Source organism: Gasterosteus aculeatus, chromosome 3 (assembly GCF_964276395.1).
Source record: "Gasterosteus aculeatus chromosome 3, fGasAcu3.hap1.1, whole genome shotgun sequence".
Taxonomy (NCBI): Eukaryota; Metazoa; Chordata; class Actinopteri; order Perciformes; family Gasterosteidae; genus Gasterosteus; species Gasterosteus aculeatus.
Window position 1 is genome coordinate 15,204,496 of NC_135690.1, and position 20,915 is coordinate 15,225,410.

Here is a 20,915-nt window from a genome sequence, read left to right on the forward strand (position 1 = left end):
ACGTCAAAGTGCACTTGAGCCAGATGTTTAGTATTCCTTTGGTTGTTGAATAATATGAATGAATTCATTGATGCCTGAATTAAGTTAATTGAAGAGAATATTCACTAAAATGTCAGCAGCAAAAAGTTATGCTTAGTTAAAGTTATTTGCTAAAATCCTGCCTAATCTTTTACACAAATGATGATGAGACACTTGTACGATTGGTTAAATCAGTTGAAAGTTCCATGAGTTTGTTGTTTGCATGATTTCACTTTCAGCTCATGCTCGATATCATTTGCACAATTCACACAGGTGAGCACATGAAAGTGCAGGAATGTGCTCTTTTTCAACATTATAAGCCTGTCAGCCTTTCCTGAAGGGCAGTTATTCAAAAGCCTGAAGGCCCCCAGTGAGGGCCGTGCTGCTTGATAACACCTGGTTTTAAGGAGATCAGCAGGAGGGTTTGTCAGTACATGAACGGACACTAATCCCGAGCAATACCCACTGGTCCTGCATGTCTCTTGAGTGGGATAATTGATTCCCACACCCTTCTTAAAACACCCCAACCCCCCCCCCCCTCTCCTCAGACCCGGCAACCGAGATTACAAAGCCGGTTTCATTCTGGTGTGGAGGGAACATGGCCAAGAGGACAAAAGCCTGCGTTACTTTTGTTGTTTTAAGCAGGGCTCCTGTGAGGGTTGAACCTCGGTTCTGAAGTGTTTTGGGTGGTAGCAGAAATGTGTTTGGTAACGGACACTAATCCCGTCTCTGCCTCTGGAGAAACTACCTCACAGAAGCCGCGATGATGCATTTCGGATATGAACATTATGGTTGCATGTGAACATGTTGTCATGGATACGTGATGGGAATGTCCCGTCACGTATCCATGACAACATTTTCTCTCACCGTAAAAAAAAAGAAGTCAACTTTGTTTCAAATCCAGGTTCAACTAGAGAATGTAATTCATCCTCTGGTGTTAGTGGAGGTTCTTCTGGGCATTGAGGTTAGTGTGTCGGTTCAAATGAGATGGAATGTGTTATGGGATGTTGAGGTATTTCCTTTAAGGGAACTCCTGCAAAAGATCTCCTGAAATCCATTAAATGTATTTCAATGTATAGAATTTTAAAAAGTCCAAACTGTGTGTGAGGCGTTGGCCGAACGTCCGTATTTATCAGTCAAATAAAGAGATCCAGAAAGATGTAGATAGTTAATATAATGGGAGTCGAAATTATACATAACCATAAAATATGGTATTATATTCAACATAAAAAAGTCATTTTGAGTTAAAAGCAAAGGTTGGATTCCTTCTCCCTGTCCTCAGAGTCTTATGTATTAGCCTTGGTCTGACCTTGTCTTGATATCACATCCCTGGAGAGGAATGTAAATCGTATCCGTCCAATCCCAACCCAGTTACCGCCAAACTCCTCGTTCTCACCACCCCTACTCCGCTGCAGGGCCACATGATCTCCTCCGTGTACCAGACATAATTTGTGGCTTAGGTTTGGAGGCTGACGGTGCGTCTGCGCCACTCTGCTGTTTCAGGCGTCGGGTGCACCGTGTGCAGAAGTTCTCAGGGTTCTGAAAAAGTCCGTCCTCGAGGGCCGCAGAGGTGTAGCCGTTGTTTTTTTTTAATCCCGAGTTAAAAGTGCCGTCGACCTCCTGTGCGGGCATGATTGCATTCCTGAGAGAAAACAAATAGCTAATGAACAGATTATGAATTAGGTTAAAGGACGAGCAATTCCCAACAATAATTAACTGAATTCTGAAAAGATTCCTTTTTTTTAAAAGGGGGCCCTCGGCGCCAGAGCACCACAGAATTACCGCCAGTGCGTAAACCAAGACAGTAGCTGCAGTTTAAAGCAGCAGCTCGCTATCAAAAAGCTCCACGGTGGAACTTAATCCCGGGGCTTCATTTGTGGCGTGTTACCTGTGGTCCACGCACATTTTCTAGTGAAGTGTTATGACACACTCGAGCCAAATTGTACGTGAGCGTGTGGCGGCTTGTCCGTTCTCCAAAGTGCTTAAGTAGGCACATGGAAGCTGTTGCTGCTGCTGTGTAACTGCGGGAGGAAACATGGTCCTTTTCATCATCCCCCTAACATTCTTATCACATTAATATCAAACCGCGGTTTTTCATTGCCAAAGCTGCATGATGCCATCGGCTCCTTGGTTTCCCCGGCAACCCAGTTCAACGCGCCGCTTTTTACGGTGTTTGTCGTAACGGCAACTTTCTATTCGCCGGCACAAACCGAGCCGTTCATCCAGCCTTTTCCTCGTCTCGCTGGAGAGAGCATCCACAGTGACACAGCACAGTCTCAACGGCGAGAGTAGTGACGTGTGGACGAGGCCCCCGGGCCAGGAAAGTACAGGTTCCTGTACGAGGAAAAGGCGATACGGTAGACGTGCGGTGAATTGGGTGGTGCTCTCCGGCCCGCAGGTGGTGTTGATGGAATGGCATGATCTGCTTTGCTTAGCGTTAATGAAACAAGACAGAGTCGAGCTGAGCAGCTGCAGCCTGACGCGGCCTCTCTCTCTCTCTCTCAGCTGATTGCGACCTCGGGTGACCCGAAGGAAAGTCTCGTTGTGTGGGAAAGACCTGGAGGAGACCAAGAGACTAAAGGGAGGTGGAGATATGGAGCCTCAGCAGTTGAGGGTAAACGCTGCGCCCTGATATGACACACTGGGCTGTTCCTGTAAATAAAGCTGCGTTGCCTCTTCATGTTTCCCGGCCTCTGGAGTTTCATGACGCCTGTTTTAATGCGTGACCTCAGCGCTAACGCGGCTGTCCGTGTCCCCCCGAGGAGAGACCAGACCGAATGAATTTACGCCTGACGGTGCACCTACTCGCTTCTCATCCTCAGATATTAGTTGTGACTCCATCACGTTAATTTAATAAAACGAAACCGGCATCTGTTTCGTTGCAGTCGACCCTTTTGAGTTTAACTGGATGTTCAAGTCCATTATCGAACCCGTCTCAGCCGGGTGGAGATCTGATGTTTTCATACTCATAAAACCACTCATTTAATGTGCCAATAATCTGTAGCTAACTAAAGCAATAAATGGGACCTCAGAGGCAACAGACACGGTTCACATTACGATTTGAACGTTGCGTCCCATGGTTTGTCTTATCGGAGGCCTTTTTACACCCTGTACACACTCAGACGAGATACGGCCGTCAACGCCTGAGCTAATGCGCATCCTGAAGATAAAGTCAAAGGACAGACGGACCCTTTGCTTTGTTTGCAGAGCGACCCAGAAGTACCAGTGATGAGTTATTTCCAGGTGTGAGCTTGAGGGGTGTGTTACAGCTTCAGGAGGTGCAACGCAGCAAAACGTCACCGAGCACAACAGAGTAAACTAGATTGAAAGTATAATGTGAGAGATTTCCATTTCCTTGTATGTCTGAAATATTTTGGCAATCTATGTTCCTGATTCTATTTTTTTGTGATTTCTTGAAGTAAACAGAATTAAAAACTGAAAACTTTTATTCACAAGCTCCCTTTTCTATCTAATCAGAACAACAGGAGTCGGCCTCAATGTGGGGCTGAAGCAGGTAGAAAAACGGTTTTCAAATACATCTTTTGCAATTGTTTCAATATTGAATACGCATTTTTAATTGTTTGTGAATAGAACGTATTCATTTGGGTCTTATATCGATTTTACTGTTTTCACCTCTTGTTCTTATCCTGATAGTTTGAATTGCCTCATCATTTGACGGTGCTTTCCTTGCCATTGAGTATCTTTCTGTTTATAATTCAACAGTAACAAAGTTAATCGTCATTCCATGACAATGCTGACATCTAGTGGTGCTGTCACTTTTGCACACGACAGAAATCTTAATTTGACACGTGCAAAAGCTGCAATTCAAATCAAATTCCTCTCCATATTAAATACACACCAACAAGCATCGGTAGAATCACAGAAAATATTCATGGGAAAGTCTGAAGTAATGAAACTGTGATAAGTTCAATATTTGTGTATTGCGTGATGTTGGTGTAGCTGTTTTCTGTCAAACGGCCGGAGTCTGACTGAGGCCTGTGATGCAGAGCGATGACAAAACTCGCCCGTCGGACATTACTCGCTGCTGACGGCCCCCTGCTAAATGACCTCATCGGGGCGGTGAGGTCACCTCTGGGCGCACAGAGGTGCCGTGATGTGCTTCTGTCTACTCGGGGGGAAATCTGGATGGGTGGACAGCGTGGTGGGAAACGTGTTGATGGAGATCAAATGAACATGAACCAGTCTAAAGCCTGGCGGCTTTACCACCTCGTAAAAACCCTCATTTGATTGATTTCTTTTAATGGTATGTAGAAGTTGAACATGTTTCACATACATTTTAGCACATATTTAATCTCCGGTTGCACTCAATGGTCTAGAGTCAGTAGGCATATGAACAGGCATCACATTTTTGACATGCATTTAACACCCTCGAAGTCTTGGCCTCTGTGCAAGTGCTGACAGCTACTGGGGAGAAAAAAAGACCCGGTTCGTAGCTGCTCTTTAACCTCCATATTTCCCTTTTCTGCAGCTGCGAAAACCCTCCGACCCCGCTGTGTCCCTCAGTTGTTCTCTCTGAGTTTAGTCATTTAGTGACAATGTCTGAAATAATGATAACAAAATATAATAATTAATGAGAAGCATTCATGGCAACATCCAACAACACGTGTTCATCAGTAGCACTCATTGTGCACATCCGGCCCTATTATGGGGCTGCTGTTTTTGAAACCAAGCAGCACATTAATGCTGTAGCTAATCTGGGAGGCTTTTGATACTATGTGTCTTGCTTTTCTATGTAAAATCTGCAAACGAACTACTAACAAATGTATGTCAAATGTATGTTCTCTTGCAAAACTTACAACATTTCCCTGTGAAATGCGGTGAAGTTGAAGCTAACGCAGCAGAAAACGGGCATACTCAACACAACCAGTACTTTGAAATTGAAACACATTAATGATTTATATATAATATATAATAATATAATGATAATATACTTATAGTTGCCACCACTGAATATGAAAATCAGGACATTTGGTGGCATGCTTTGTCAAGGTTGCAATGGGCAATAATCTCCACTGGATGGCACTAACATCTTTAGCCATTTTATGTTCCTCCTCCAAGGAAAAAAAGTTAAGTATGTGAACACTTTTGAGAAATTACAGAAAAAAATATTTTTTTTTACCTTTGTCACCGTTGCAGAACCATCTCGATGATCATCTTTGAATTTGTTCTAACTGGTGAATTAAATGCAAAAAGTTGAACCAGAAAAAGTTAAATATTTCAATTATAGCTATTTCAATCAAAAGGGTTCCTGTTTTCATTTTATTCTCTGTAAATTCATTAATATTCTTTTCAGTCCTTTTGTGCACTTTAGTCTTGAAAAAAAATGTGAGAATTAAAGCTATTATCATTATTTGTATAATTATTATTGTGTACAAGACAAAAAACACCCAGTAAATTAAAAAATATATAGAAAATAACTGTTAAAAGGTTCCGTTTTACGCAAAATGGTCACAACTTACTGAGTTGAATTACTAGAAATTGGCTTTTTGTTCAGCTCATTGGTCACAAATGTTACACGACGGTGTATTTAATCTTCAAGTCAGCACCAGTGCCTTTAAAAGAACACACCTCCTCTCCGAGCATCTATCAGACAAAAGGGAACCAGACACTCTGCTGCCTATTAAACTCAGTGCTGCATTACAGTTTATCCACTACGTTCGTTATAATAGGCCTGAACTGTCTGGCAACTCATCGTGAAGGCATCTCTAAAGAACATCACACTTCCGCAGATACCACGTGAGGGGGGGAACTGTCCTTAATTATTGCCCCCAATGTGCCCTTTCTGCCCTCACCTCGGGATGCGTCTAATTTGAACGATGACAGGATTATTAACATCGGTGATTATTTGCCATTTTGCAATCTCGGTAGATTGTTTATTGCTGTGGTGACGGCAAACCAAATGTTTTACATTGTGTTACATACATTAAAGAATAAATAAATATGGCCACATTTTTTAGGACACTTTTCTTTAGAGCGGCTCAACAATTTAGTCTGGTTTAAATTTTCAGTTCTTCTCAACTTGTCATTCATTCATTCATTGAAAAACAGGCACGACTAAAGGGCTGGAGAGCCCTAATAACGGTCTAAAGCAATTCACACATATTTATTTCTGCATTTTAGAAGCTTCAAGCCAGGGAGTGAAATCCGGACAGGTTGTTATAGCTACGCGATCCACAGGGGTCCCGATGTCTATTTAAAAGCCCCCCCAGACCCTCCCTCTCTCCTTTAAACAACATTATATATCACACACGCTGCATGCTAATGCCACCGATTCCCAATGAGCGCTAAAACACGTCTTAAAATCAGCTCGTTGCGTTGTCTTGAGTTGGAGCTGCTTGAGGAGGCGACGGAGGGAACATATCATCACAATTCCCCCTTTGGCGATACCTGCTGATTGGGTCCTAAAAAAAAAAAAAGAAAAAAAAAAAAGCAAGCAGGCTTTTAACTTTTAATATTTGGCTCCCGAGTTCTGCCACGAGTAGTCGCGAAAGATCGATTATCCCTCAGTGTTTTGTTTTTTTTCCGGGGGAATAAGAATTTAAAAAATCCATTAGAGCGGAATCGTTTTTTTTTTCTTATTTCCCCCCTAATTTCGCGTTCCAATCTCCGTGCGCACATGAGCGCGCATGGAGGCTTTCTCCTGGAGACGGTTTAGCCAAACTTTAAGGATGATACGCCTCGGATGTTTCCTGCTGCTCTTCGGGCTCTCGCATGTCATGGCGAGTTATCCCATCTGGTGGTAAGTTTGATTTCCATTACGTCCACGAATGAGTGGTGTTGTTGTTGTTGTTGTTGTTGTTGTTGTTGTTGTTGTGTGTCCACGGAGCCGTTGTGCGTCCGTTTGTGAGTGGTTGTATACTTCTTCGTTTCGTTTCTGACAGCAGCATTTAGCTGCACGGAGGGCGAAGTAGTTCACAGACGTTTGACGCGAGTATTGGTTGAGGTGGAAGGATGAGGAGTAATTCTGAGGTTAGAAAGTGACGCTTTTAATTCTGAAATTTCAAACGTTCAGCTGTGCAGGAAACAAAAAAACAAAAAAACAAAATCTATCCAAATTGTACGTTTATTTTTTAATGCTCTGGACAGCGACATTTGCAGGACCAACGATGCAAACTGACCTGGAGTATTTTGTTTCTATATTCCGCCTGCAGCAGGTGCAACGTTTGCGTGCGCGTGTGCAGTAGTGTGTGTATGAGGTCTAAGAATAAATGAATAAATAGGAAATATGCTCAGAGATTTACCGTGAAGACTGATGTCAAATTCTGTATATAGACGGTCTAATCTTTATGTAATCGGTGTTATCTTTCCCAATAATGGGGAGCACATCGTAACATTTGAAGTAGAATCAACTATATTGTATTATCAGTTGTGGGAAACTTGAACACAACATTAGCTGAATAATCTTTCCTTAGTTCAAAGTGTGATAATGCAGAATGTGTTGTATATCTCAGATTTCTAACTTTACGTATGTCATTCTTTTTATAAACAAAACGGATGCACAGAGTCCCTATAATGAGATTGTTTAGTAATGCTTCTTTATTCCAGATTTTTAAGGATCGGACAAATGTCTCTAACTAGCATTATTCTTTTAACATTACTTTCTTTGCATAAATGTCCTCAATACTTCTTGTACAAGATCTTGTAGTTGCACACTTTTCATGCTTTTTCCACCAGCTAACGGCACCAAACTAACTGTTAAATACCTTTTTTATTAAAATAAAATAAATGAAAGGTTCCATCTTTGGTTTTGCTTCCCCTAATGGGCCTCCTGGTGGTAATATTGATGAGAAACTAATTACACGCACAGCTGGAAGGAAATCCTGATAAAACGGTGGGTGGGAAAAATGACCCAAATCAGTAAAGTCGTCCTTCTCAAAGTGAGTGCAAAGTAGATGCTCTCCCAACTTGGCTTGGTTTATTATTTTGGTGCTTTATCACATGAGCATCGTTCTTCATTTGTCCTTCAGTTTACTTCTTTTGAGCCGTGGTGTGCTGTGCCATGTTTCATCTCTGCAAGTGATTCGATTTCAATTAATTAAAGCGATTGCTACAAAGAGTCGAGCTACAGAAGCAAAAGAGTAAACATGGCGGTAGCCTGTTTGCTCTATCACTCCTACCAATGCAGTGCAAACTGTCTGAAGTTACAAATGAAACCAGTCTTGGTGCAAATGCGGAGGCCTGGTCCGCTTCAGATCCGAGCGCTTTCGTTGCCTTGGAAAAAAAACGACCTGCGATGTTTTGCTGACAGACTTTGCGGAAACTTTCCTTCAAGCGGCCATCGGCGCCGTATCGCACTCAGCCTCTCGACGGGGATGAGGGATACGCACCAAGACAGGTTCCCGTCTGTCTCTACTCGACCTGCCATGACATAGCCTGCGCTGCGCCCGCCGCCCCCTTCCCCAGTCCACCCCACCTTAGAAGATAAATACCTGGAGGTGAAAGCTTGCCGCACATTCCTTTTCCCAAACATATTCTCTTGATGTCAAAGTCAGCTCCAAGGCCTCGGGGCCCACAAGTAAAGTGGTAATTCTAAGGTGCCCTGCTTGGGCTTGCTGAAATATGCATTAAAACCGTGTTGGATACACTTGGATGAGACGGGGGGAAAGTCTGTACCGAGGCAAGAACTTTATACGATTTGTGCTTTGCTTAAGTATTTATTTGCAACAGCTTTCAGTGGAAACAAACGCCTGAACAACATCAGCGAATCGACCAGCATCGTGCCGTGTGTTGTCTCCCGTCCCAACCGAGGTGGACGCGAAGACACCAAAATACGGAGTAACCAAAGCATATTGTCTCATGGTGGTTTTGTTGGACATGGCTGTAAAACTTAAAACGTTCCTCTTTGATTCTGCCTATAGTTAGGGCTGGCTCAGGTTAGTCCGGACCAGCCCTTAGTTAAGCTGCTATAGGCTTAGAATGCCGGGGGAATTCTTAGGACACACCGAGCTCCTCTCTCACGCTCTCGTTCTACCATAATTCAAGTTTTATTAATGCACATGACTAATTCAGCTTCTTTCCGGGAGTTTTTTTTGTGCTTTCGCCCCTATCAGGTCCATAGATCGTGGTTCCTTCGGGACCCTGGTCCTGACACCTACCGTGGCCATGCTGACGCCTGCTGCTGCCATCATCATCATCATCATCATCATTATTTTAGATATTAATAATATTACTTTACTCATAAACCGACATTACCCTCTCCTAAAATCTCTGTGCTCTCCCTCCCCACAGGATTCTGTGGATGGTGGTTCTATCTGATGGTGGTTGCCTCTGCAGTGGTCCTGCTGTGCGCCTGGCTTACTACTCACAATTACTTGAATCATTTCTGTCATAGGAATTGCATGTATTATACATTGTTCATTCTGTACACATGGCATCCATTGTAGTCTGTCCATCCCGGGAGTGGGATCCCTCCTCTGACGTTCTCCCTAAGGTTTCTTCCCTTTTTTTCCCTCTTGTAAGGGTTTTTTCATTTTTTGGGGAGTTTTTCCTGTGCCGATGGTGGGTTTCGGGGCAGAGGATGTCGTATGTGTACAGACTGTAAAGCCCTCTGAGGCAAATTTGTAATTTGCGATTCTGGGCTATACAAAATAAAATGACTTGACTTGACATTAGAAGAAACCTCAGAGGTGGATCCTGATGAGTAAAAAGAAACACTGGAGACTCAACAGCAAACTCCTACCATGACCCCGATTCCACACTCTTTTCGGAGATCCGTCAGACAATGCGAAAATCTTTGTCAACGGTGAAGTTGATTTAACTGCCAGGGAAACCTGAGGGCCTCAACATGTTTCCCTTTGGAGGAACAGAAAGCAGAGGAGGTCCGAGAACAGGCGGGGAGGGGACTAGAAGGCCGGCCTGAAGGCCTTCCTTCATCCCCCTTCATACTTAGCAAACGTCTCACATTGTACCCGTTTTTGTTGTGCGTATTAGCAGCAACGCTAACGTCTGCACCAGTTTGGGGATGTGGACTCTGCGTTTCTGCTGGGAGAGATGTGCTCCGGGGGGGTGGGGGGGGGCCTGGACCGACGAGGGCCAACCAGAGGTCACCGCGTGATTGTGTCCTTGTTTACTGATGATTGCTGCAGACAAACTGCAGACAAATACGATTTCCTCAGGAGTCGTTTTCAACTTGCCGTAGCTTGCTTACTTAATATCTCATTTATGATTAACGAGGTCGGTATGGTCTGTAAAAGTCGGGAGAGAAATTCTGTGAAGAAAGCCGGTGTGACACATAACTCGCTCATTTGCTCGGGGGGAAAAAAACGTCGGTTCACTCACCTGTCATCGGGGGGGGCTTGCACACACCTTAAAAACCAGCACCATTAAATTCGGGGGAATTGAAAATGGATTAAAATCAGTCTTTACATTTTCCGTCAGAATTGAAGTACTCAAGGTCAACGCGTTTTGCTGCCTGCAGAAAGCTGTCGGCCAGGGGTCAGTTGGCTGGGCAAATCTTTTCTTGGGCTGTGAGCTCTTAAAGGAAGCAGCCTGAGGCCAGTGTCAGGAGTTTTCATAATCTTGTTGATCAGCAATTAGTCCCCGAACAGCGGTGAACGGGTCAACAGATAGAGAGCTAAATGAGCAGCAAAAGACGGCACACTGACTCTGGCTCATGCGTTTCTGCAACAGCTGCCAGCTGTTATTGATTATTCGGCAGATTCTTGCTGCCAATAGAAAGTCGAGGGAAACCGTGAACTTGTCTGGATAGCTAACGAGCTAACGAGCTAGCTCGTCGCTACTCTGCAGACCACTTGCTAAAGATAGTAGGAACTCTGCAACTGATAATAAAGAAATTAAAACATTGATTTTGGTGACAATTCAGTAAAAACTGAGCAGCTCAGGTCAGGAGGTTATGCCATTTTGGCAAAACAAACTATAATTTATATAGTATAATTAAACATGTAATGCTCCTTTCGTTAACATCAAACAAATGATCTAATAAGGCTCTTTGACGTGGAAACGCAAAAAAGTGCAGAAAGGCCAAATTGTTCTTAAAATTGGCAACATGACATCCTATACAACGACACAATGGATATCGCATTTCTATGATTACCAGTTACTAAATGTCCTAATTGAGAGGACATGGAAAAGAAAGACAGGGAGAAAGCAATAAAGGCAACCAGACAGAGAGATGTAATCAGTGAACCAAGTTTGCACTTGTTGTATCCAAGAATACCTTCCTCAAAGGAAAGGGAGGGGGGGGGGAGGGGGGGCTGTGTTACACTTAATACACTCTCTGAAGCTTCAATGTAGGTTTTGCACTCTTATTACCCTAAGACGAAGGCCTGTTAAGTGTGCGGACAGTTAATAACAAGGTGTAGTTTCCCAAGTTGTCAGCTTCTATGAAGACCTCCAGATGCATTGTGGACTTTCATCTTGAACAGAAACATCGGCTGCTTCTGCGGAGCAGGGCTGCAATTTCAATGCACACAAAGGCCAGGTGTCTGCACAGAGGGTAGTTGGAGGGATAAGAGACGGACCCCTAATGGTAGCATCTGACGCGGCAAATAAAAAAAAAACACACAATCAAACTCAGACGTAAAATTACACTGCACCCAGGGAGGGGAATTAGTATTAGCACTTCAGAGACGTCGATTGGATAGGTAAAGGTAATGAAAACGCACTGACGCTGTGACTTCCTCATCTCCCTGTACAGGTCACTAGCGGTGGGCCACCAGTACTCGTCACTGGGCACTCAACCAATCCTCTGCGGCAGCATCCCGGGTCTGGTGCCCAAGCAGCTGCGATTCTGCCGGAACTACGTGGAAATCATGCCCAGCGTGGCCGAGGGGGTGAAGATCGGCATCCAGGAGTGCCAGCACCAGTTCAGAGGGCGGCGCTGGAACTGCACCACGCTCAACGACAACTTGGCCATTTTTGGGCCGGTGTTAGATAAAGGTAAAGACACGCAGCCATGACATCGATCTGGACTTTAAGAAAGCCATGCAGTTACTTCATCGAAGTGCATAAGTGCTGTGTTTTTTTTTTTCACACATAGAATATGTGGGTGTATCTCAAACACAACGTTCATGTTTCAACTCACCACCAAAAGATTCCTGCCATTTTCATTTGGCACGTTTACTTGGTTCATATGGGACTAGCAGAGAAAGCTAATGACCAAATCTCCCCTTTTCCAAACCGGGTGGTGCAATCGTGCCCCATAATTCGCCCATAAACTGGTAGAATTGAAATGAAGAAAGAGGCTATCAGGAATATAGATAACAACTAAATATGAAGCGACTCTCCCATTTACAACTCCATATTATGTCTGTCGTATATTTGCGTTAGAAAAGCTGCTCTCCCTTCGTGCATCATTCATTATGCTCACACAAATCCTTGTTTAAATAGACTTTGGACTGAACAAGAGCAGCCTCTGTGCATGAAATGATGCACACAAGTAAGACCTGTGAGTTCTGTCATGTTGGAGTTTTCTTTAGGAGGGAATCCCCTGTGATTGTTCTGCTTTGAACGGCCTCGCAAAGGACTAGAACTGGAATTTTTCAAAAAATGTTTTTCCCTAGATTAGATTGATGTGTTAGGATTTTAAAGTAAATGTAAATTCTGGTCTACTTACGGGATCAGCCCTTAGAAATCCCCCCCCCTGTGCAGCCACATTTTGTTACCTTACGGAGCCTTCTAGCGGTTCGTCCTGTTTCCAGTCATTTCTACAATATTGTGCCCCGGGAGGTTTATTTTTTGTGCTTTTCCTTTTGTTTGTCCTCTGCGTTGCTTCTCGCTAACTCTGAGATGAGTTACAAGCTTCAAAATTGAGAATGAAGGCTAAACACAGGAGTTGAGGGTCAGGGATCTTAACCTGTCACCTAGTTTACAGAAGATTGATGCAAGCACAGGGGGTTGGAGGTTAGTTGGGGCAATTGCTTTTAATAAACTCCTGAGCCAGTTGATGGAAGAGGCTTGGGCTCAAGTAGGTGGCTAACGATAGGGGTTCTCAATCCGAGCCCTTTTGTGGTGCAAAATGCTACCACATCTCTCCCCTCCCAGCCCCTTAATTGCAGGGGTACTGGGTGGAAAGAGGAGGCAGCTACCGGGCTTTAGTAAATCATTTTGATTGGATTAAGGTCACTGAGGCCCTTAATAATGTGAGAGGTCAAAGTGGCTGGATTAAGTGCCTTTGTCAGAGGCCAATGAGAGTGACTCAGGGGCTCACGGGCCTTTGATAGGGCTTAGTAGGAGAGAGCTTCCATTTCATTGGATTTGATTGATGCTGGTGTTTGTCTGTGCAACAGGGCCATTGTCCTCACTGGTGTCTGTTTGTCTGCGTTTCAGACTGTTGTGTGTCGGTTTCCTCCTGCCTTTTTGGGGGCCGAAGCTGAAAGGAAAGAGCAGGCGCCTTTATGAGCTTCGGGGGCTTAGTTCCTATCAGTTAGCCCATCACTGTCCTCCTCACCTTCACTGAGGACATGAGCGGTTTGTTTTACATAGGTGGATTAAGCAGTGGATAAATACTAGAAGAATATAAGACATGGACCCTTTAAGGAGAGGGGACAATCCTGTGAATTGAAAGTGAAGACTACAGTTCAAAAGAACAGAAGAGACATTTTTCTGCCTTTGATCACTTACTCAACCTCCTTTCAAGTCGAATGCATTAACATAATCATGACAAATGTAGTCACGTATGACTTGACCACACACAAACACTTTTCCATCTAAATGTACATTGTCACACATACCTATTCCCAACCTCACACACCAAAACATGAAAGAGTTGCCTTTTAAAATGACCACATGCTTCTTCTACGTGGATGTCTCCCCCTTCCACATGGCCTGATTCTCTCTCTCTCTCTCTCTCTCTCTCTCTCTCTACGTTTGCCTCTCACTCCACACCCCAAACCACGAGCCCTGCCTGCAGGCTACGTCTGCGTCAGCACTCATTAATTTACATTAACTAAAGTGTCAAAACATGCACCGCTGGAATCCGCCTGTGATGAAGGGTGACAGAAAGCTCTGCAGGTGTTGTTAGTCCGTGGAGCCGATCCCAGAGAGAATTCCTGCATTCTTTGTGTTTACAGAACACCTACCAACTATCATGGTTGTAGCCAGTTTGTGATTCATATGATGGAATTAGGGAGGGCAACTTTTTTAGAAAAGGTGGACAGTCTCAATTTTTGCAGGTGTTACCACCCACACAGGTAGAGACATGCACCCTCGCTATTCTACTTGAAACCATTACACTCAGGTGAAGTCTTCTGTAAAGTCCTGTTACTTAATGTATAAAGCATTTGTAACGTGTTGCAAAGTTTCTCACTTTTGGAGCTCTGCCTTATCTGACCTTTTCATTCCCTGTCGGTGTCCTCGCCTGCATTCTGTATGTAACGAAATCCACAGAATAAATTGACCTAAATCATTAAGTCCCAACTAACCCTAACTGGGAAAAGGTCAGGTGATGTGGGTTACGACCTCTGACCTGAGGATGAGAAAGTGTAACTATTTAGGATGAGCTGAGAGGTCTGCGCTTCTCGTGAGACGTATGTCTCAGCATGCTGGGGGAGGGAAACCAGCACACCGGTATATCATTAACTCTGGGCAAGAAAGAAAGAAGGGGTGTGGTAAATGGAGTTGATGGGGGGACCTTAGCCCCGCTCCCCGCTGGGCACTGCTCAGAGCACAATATCTTCGCCACCATGAGATTAAGCAGGAGAGAAAGTGCTTTTCCCCATTCACACGCCCTTTAGATTGTTTTATTAAACCATTTGAATGGGGATTTCCCCGTCTGCCGACAAGCGGGGTCCGGCCAATGCATAGTTCTCTGTTGCTATGACTTAACTTGGACCCCACTAATCACTGGCCAGGGGAAATTTCATATAAAATATCGGGAGCCATTGTGGGACTAACACAGCGTGACAGTGGCAGCACAATAGGGGATTCAACCCCCCAGCAGGTTGTAGGGACCACTTGGCCTGCTGGGGTCTGGCAAGGTTCGCTGGAGGAGCATTGTCAAAGAATAGTGTCCCGGAATACCATAAATTGGTCGTAAAATCCGGAGAACCTAAGGAGCTAATGTAAGAGAGGGGTTTTCCTGTTGGGGTTAGGGTTATTATAGGTGTATATATTCCCTAGATATTCCAAAAACAACATATGTTGGCGTTTTAATACAAAGGGAAAAGGCTTCAACAGCACACCAGGTTCAAAATAGGCCTTCAAATTGGCACACGGTTCACATTGGGGTGTTGAAGTGTATATGGAGGCTCGTAAACCATCTGTGTGCTGTGTATGCACGTTGAAAGCCTCTTCAGCCGTTGGTCGGAATGAAAACAAGACACTTGGTCGACTGAAAAGGAGGTTTGCAGTGATATGAACAGTCCCCAAGAGTTTAGGAGTTTTGTGGAAAGTAGTATCATTGCTTGGCAAAGAGACTTATATGCTTAAATGCTTTATACCTTTACATCCACATAGCCTTTGTTTTATGTATCTAATGATGATATCATGCCTTTTCTGGTCCACATTTCTTCACACTTTTCACTTTTCACAACAAACGAGAAACATTGCGCGAAGCGTTCAATTGAGCCATATATTTCAATGCAAATCATACAATCTTGTATGTAAAAAAATATTAGATCTTAGATCTTGCTCCTCCACTCACTTGTTGCCCTGAAGGTAAAAACATGTCCCTTAATCTGTGTCGGTTTTAGATGAGGCACGTTGATATGAAATGTATCCCCATGCAGCTTCCTCAAGCTCAACATCCTACATCCCTCATCTTCCTCGACTGCAAAAACAATATTACAATATGCAAGTGAAACAATCTGTGGGAGATGTCAGCGGGACGTAGCCAGGAGAGCCGGAGGCTCAGATGTATTGTGAACATTAGTGACCTCGTAGGTATATAACAGCGGCATGAGGTGGGTGGTGGCAGCCTTGTGGTGGAGGATGCCAGTAGGTCTTTTCTCTTGCATCATTGTTCCTAATGCCCTTTAGTCCACAAACTGGTTGGAACCTGCTGTAAGGGAGGAGCTCCCGCCGCCTTTAGCTTTATACTCCTCCTTTCTTCATTTTTTTTCTTTCCCTCTGTCGTTTTAGTTTTTAAAATAAGCATGCCACCGCCACTTCGTCTGTCTCTCACGTGCACGGCAACATGCAATCACAAATGTCACTGTTTGATCCCAGACCCGCTGTCGATTTCTTTACTCTGTGTAAACTCATATTTACTCCTGGTGTTTCTATTTCATTCATCTTGTGCTCTCCATCTCTTGTGATTGTGCAAGACCAAACAAGTGGATATAATCAAGGCAAAACCCCCTATTAGTTTGAGTTCTGTTGAAGCAGGGAATGCTGGAGCGCTCAAAGGGTCTCATCTTCTCTAGTTGTGAAATGCTGTTCGGGATTGCTTTTCTGGACAATGCGGCCCCGTCTCCATGCTGTGTGAGTTATTTGTCCCTAAAGTCTGAGGCAGTTTCCTAACCTTTCAAAAGCTTAATTGAGTCCCTTAATTATAGGCCTGTCAGGCCCGTCTCTTCCTCTCATCTCTCCAGAAGATGCTGATCCCTGTGAGTCATCAGTTAGCTATGTTAGACACAGGTACAGAGGCCTTGCTGGCCTCACTCACAGACAGGATGATTGATGTCTGAACACACACCTTGGTAGATGCAACTACGTGCAGCCAACTCTACAGTTATGTGCCGTTTGTTTGATGTTATCGCGTCGGCTTGGGTTAAAAAAAGATTTGCTTGTACAATCACACAAGACCTGGGTCAGGGAGATATCCATCACAAGCAGCGACATGCATTCCCTCGCGATTACAGCCGCAGCGTTTTAATTAAATTAAATTCTGAAAATAGCATTGGGAGCACATCCTCCCCGGGACAACGCGCCGCGGGATCCGGCCTTCCAAGCGTCTCATCTGAACTTCTCTCCCTCTTCCAGCCACGCGAGAGTCGGCCTTTGTTCACGCCATTGCCTCGGCGGGAGTGGCATTCGCCGTGACCCGCGCCTGCGGCGAGGGCTCAGCCACCATCTGCGGTTGTGACACGCGCCACAAGGGCCCCCCCGGCGAGGGCTGGAAGTGGGGTGGCTGCAGCGAGGACGTGGAGTTCGGCAGCAGCGTGTCCCGTGAGTTTGCCGACGCGAGGGAGAACCGCCCGGACGCGCGCTCGGCCATGAACCGCCAGAACAACGAGGCAGGAAGAATGGTGAGCGCCCTCAAAAAAGATCTTTTTTTTTTTTACTCATTGCATTGTAGCTGTTCGTCTTTTTCATCAACGCGCTTCCTTCCCCCCCTTTGCTCTTAGTCCCTCAATGACAACATGTTCCTGAAGTGTAAGTGCCACGGGTTGTCGGGTAGCTGCGAGGTCAAGACGTGCTGGTGGTCTCAGCCCGACTTCCGAGTGATTGGCGACTACATGAAGGATAAATACGACAGCGCGTCAGAGATGGTGGTGGAGAAACATAAGGAGTCCCGCGGATGGGTGGAGACCCTGAGACCCAAGTACAACTACTTCAAACCGCCCACGGATCGCGACCTGGTTTACTACGAAAGCTCCCCCAATTTCTGTGACCCCAACCCTGTGACCGGCTCCTTTGGAACCCGCGATCGCGTCTGCAACCTGACCTCCCACGGCATAGACGGGTGTGACCTCCTCTGTTGCGGCCGGGGACACAACACCAGGACTGAGAAGAGAAAGGAGAAGTGCCACTGCATTTTCCACTGGTGCTGCTACGTCAGCTGTCAGGAATGTGTGAGAGACTACGACGTGCACACCTGCAAATGAGGACATACGGCCCCTCGCCTTTTTCCCGCAAAATGTTAAGACTTGATTCGGCAGCAGAACGAATACAGCAGCTCGTCTCCAAGACGCGAGAGACTGCAAAGGTGGCCTGACCTGTCGGTGGACTCCAGTGGCAGACTTGATGGCCTTTGTGTTTGGTGCTGCAATGATAAAAAAGAGCCCCGTCTCTGCTTTGATCAAGGCAGCAGGTGTTGACATCACAAAGCCGAATCCACACAAACCACACATATGGTAATGATGACAACAGTGTTGATCTCTCTGGCGATGACGAAAGATTTTTTTTTTTTCTGTAGGAAAGTACTGTCGGCTAATTGTCAAACGCCATATTGGTGATTTCTTTTTGTTTTGTTTTGTTTTTTGTGTTTTAAGTAGTAAGTTTTTTTCTGTTGAGAATAGTCCAGCACTGCCGATGCAGAAAAAGTCACGACATTTATGAGCAATTTACAAGATCAGACACTCAACAGCATGCATTCTCATCCTCAATGTTTTAAGTATGTTTGTGTATACCTGGAAAACTAACATTGCTGCGTGAATGAGGTTCTTTATGTTGCTATTGTGTACTTTTGTTTGGGTAAGAATGCACTTGCACCTGAGTGAATGTAGTTATTATGTTGCAATGTGTTTACAATTCCTAGCGAGTTAATATCGGCTTTAAATAACTCATTTTAGCTCGAGAGTAGACACGAGCCACATCAACTCAACATCGGCAAAACAAAAATACACACAGTCTGCACATTTCTTGAAAAAGCGAGAGTAACAATGCTTTGAACAACATCGAAGTGACGACCAAAGACCAGAAATGAAAGCCCCTCCTCTAAGTGGGCGGTGCTTACAGAGCTGCAGATGACTCTAAAAGGTCAGCACTTGTGTCCCGTTGAGAAATATGAGGCATGTTCTCCTTGTTCTTATCAGTATTACTAATGTCTCATGTGACTGGGTATGGGGAAAACCGTTATTTATAAAAGGGATATTCACACTATATTTTTGTTTCAATTAAACAAACTTCTCTATTACGATATTCAAGCTCAATTCTGTTCAACGTCGTAAAATGCAAAATAACAAATGGTTAAAGAGCTGTAAACTAAGGTGTGTCATATCAGCTCTGAATAACGCGGTGTAATTCCCAGTTGTGATTAAATGTTGACCAAAACTTGTGCAGGAGACGATTCTCAGCTGTGGCCTCTGGTTCCCCAAACTAAACAAAAAGCAGCATCACTGAAACTATCGATACTTCCCTTATTTTAACGCTGCTAAGTAAATATAATATTTGTGTGTTTGTGTAAGTTTGCGGCTTTAGGTCCTTTCATTCGGTACGATTTTGTCCACTTGTGTTCTTCTATGTATATTCTTGCATGAATTGATTCTTTCTGTGAAAGAAATTGCTTATATGTAGTTTGAAAAAAAATGTGAAGTTTTGACTAATTCTTGCATAGCGTAAATCCCATTTTAACCAAATAGACCAAAATAGAGTTTATGTTATTTTTAGTTTCCTGTCGTTTTGTAGTCATGCTAAACATCGGGGCAAAATTATTAATGTTGCCCTCTCTTAATTTGAGTAAAAGTTCAACACTGTGTTTATTTATCTGGAAAGTGAAAAACTGCTGAAATCTGAGAAAATGTCACAAAATGTTGATGAAAAGGTGAATGGGCCTTTTCCCTGAGTTGCCCTGACGATAAAGAGTGTGTAAAGTCACTGAGGAATTGTTGTTTACAGCCAATGTAATGTCTCAGGCATCTATAGTGGGACTAAAGTCATTTCTCGCCCGTAATCCCCTTTCAACCTGACGGCAAACATCAACGAGCAGCAATGACCAGTTTCTTAAGTCATCTTCAATAAATCACACAGCAACCATTACAACAACTTTTAACTTGCATTTATTACGGTTCACTTTATGTGTGATTGACTGTTTTTGTGGACGATTTGCTTACGTTCTAATTTTTTGTTACGTCTTAAATCCAAAGTTTTGTACAAATTAGTTTTTGTGTTTTTATAGATTTCTAAAATTGGATGTTTTTTTATAATTATTTATTTCCTGCTATGTACATATTAGTGAGTAAAAGTATATATTTGCAGAAACACATTTTTTTAAACAGTGTTGTGAATTGTAACGCTGTAGCATTTTTACCTCATCTGTTTTTTCACTGACTGCACACAGGTATCGTTTGTCTCACAGCCTGTAGTAGATTTATCAAGTTAACTCTGTAACACCAAAATAAAGCAACATAAACAACCGAAGGTGTTCTATCGTCTATGACTGTACTTACCGTTCGATAAATTATTTTCCGCATTTTCTCTGAATCCCGAGTGACAAAAAAAAAAGCACCAGGGCACCAAAACCACATGAATATGAAAGTAGCACATCGATCTGTCATGCAATACGGTGTAAACTTTTATGTATCAAACATTTTCTTCAAAATAGGCCTTCAGATCAAACTAGTACTTATAAAAACAGAAGAATGAACGGCGCTCTTGTGACGGGTCAAACAAAGTTAGAACTCTTTGCGGTGACAATCCTGCAGGTGAGCCCACAGCTAGCACAGAAGAATCACAGCCGGTCATTAGGAATATTAGATTCAGGCCGAACACGGGCTACGGATATCAGCATAGGAAGAAAAAAAGATAATAAAGCTGGCGTGATAATTAGATTTTTCTGATAGACTGCAGAGGCCAGCCGTGCTTTTTTAAAGAAACAATAATACCACAGAAAAAAAATGTCAGCGATGCGAGTTAAGAAATAGGTGGAGCTTTGTTCGAGAGAAAGACCCGATCTCAAGATAGATTAGGGGCGTGATGTGAATAGAGCCCACCGGTGCTACGGCTGAGCCGCCGGACCCCCGATAGTCTTTGAGCCCGTTCAACAATGTCACCACCAGAGGCCGGGTCTCACTGCTATCTAACCCCATTATCTCGCAGAAAGATTGATACACACCCCCTCCGGGGTGGAAGCACCGGAAAAAAAAAGTGATACCCTTCCGTTCTCATTCATGTGGATTCAATGGCGTGCCCACCCCCACATCGACTATATTTTAAGCCGTCTTTCACAGTTTGTCCTACCGAAAACTCATTACTCGGGTGCACTCATTCTCCCGGACGTTGGTAAAAATGCTATGGCATTTAAATCCCGCCTCATG

The 20,915-nt window shown here is 44.0% G+C and overlaps 1 protein-coding gene across 1 annotated transcript; it reads left to right on the top strand.

Moving 5' to 3' along the window:
• Nucleotides 1-6,266: 6,266 nt before the first annotated feature.
• On the top strand, nt 6,267-20,019 carry wnt3a (wingless-type MMTV integration site family, member 3A). Its single transcript, XM_040172257.2, has 4 exons — nt 6,267-6,778; nt 11,696-11,937; nt 16,921-17,186; nt 17,286-20,019. The coding sequence occupies exons 1-4, from the start codon at nt 6,666-6,668 to the stop codon at nt 17,763-17,765; spliced, it is 1,101 nt and encodes a 366-aa protein (XP_040028191.2). The 5' UTR covers nt 6,267-6,665; the 3' UTR covers nt 17,766-20,019.
• Nucleotides 20,020-20,915: the final 896 nt, after the last annotated feature.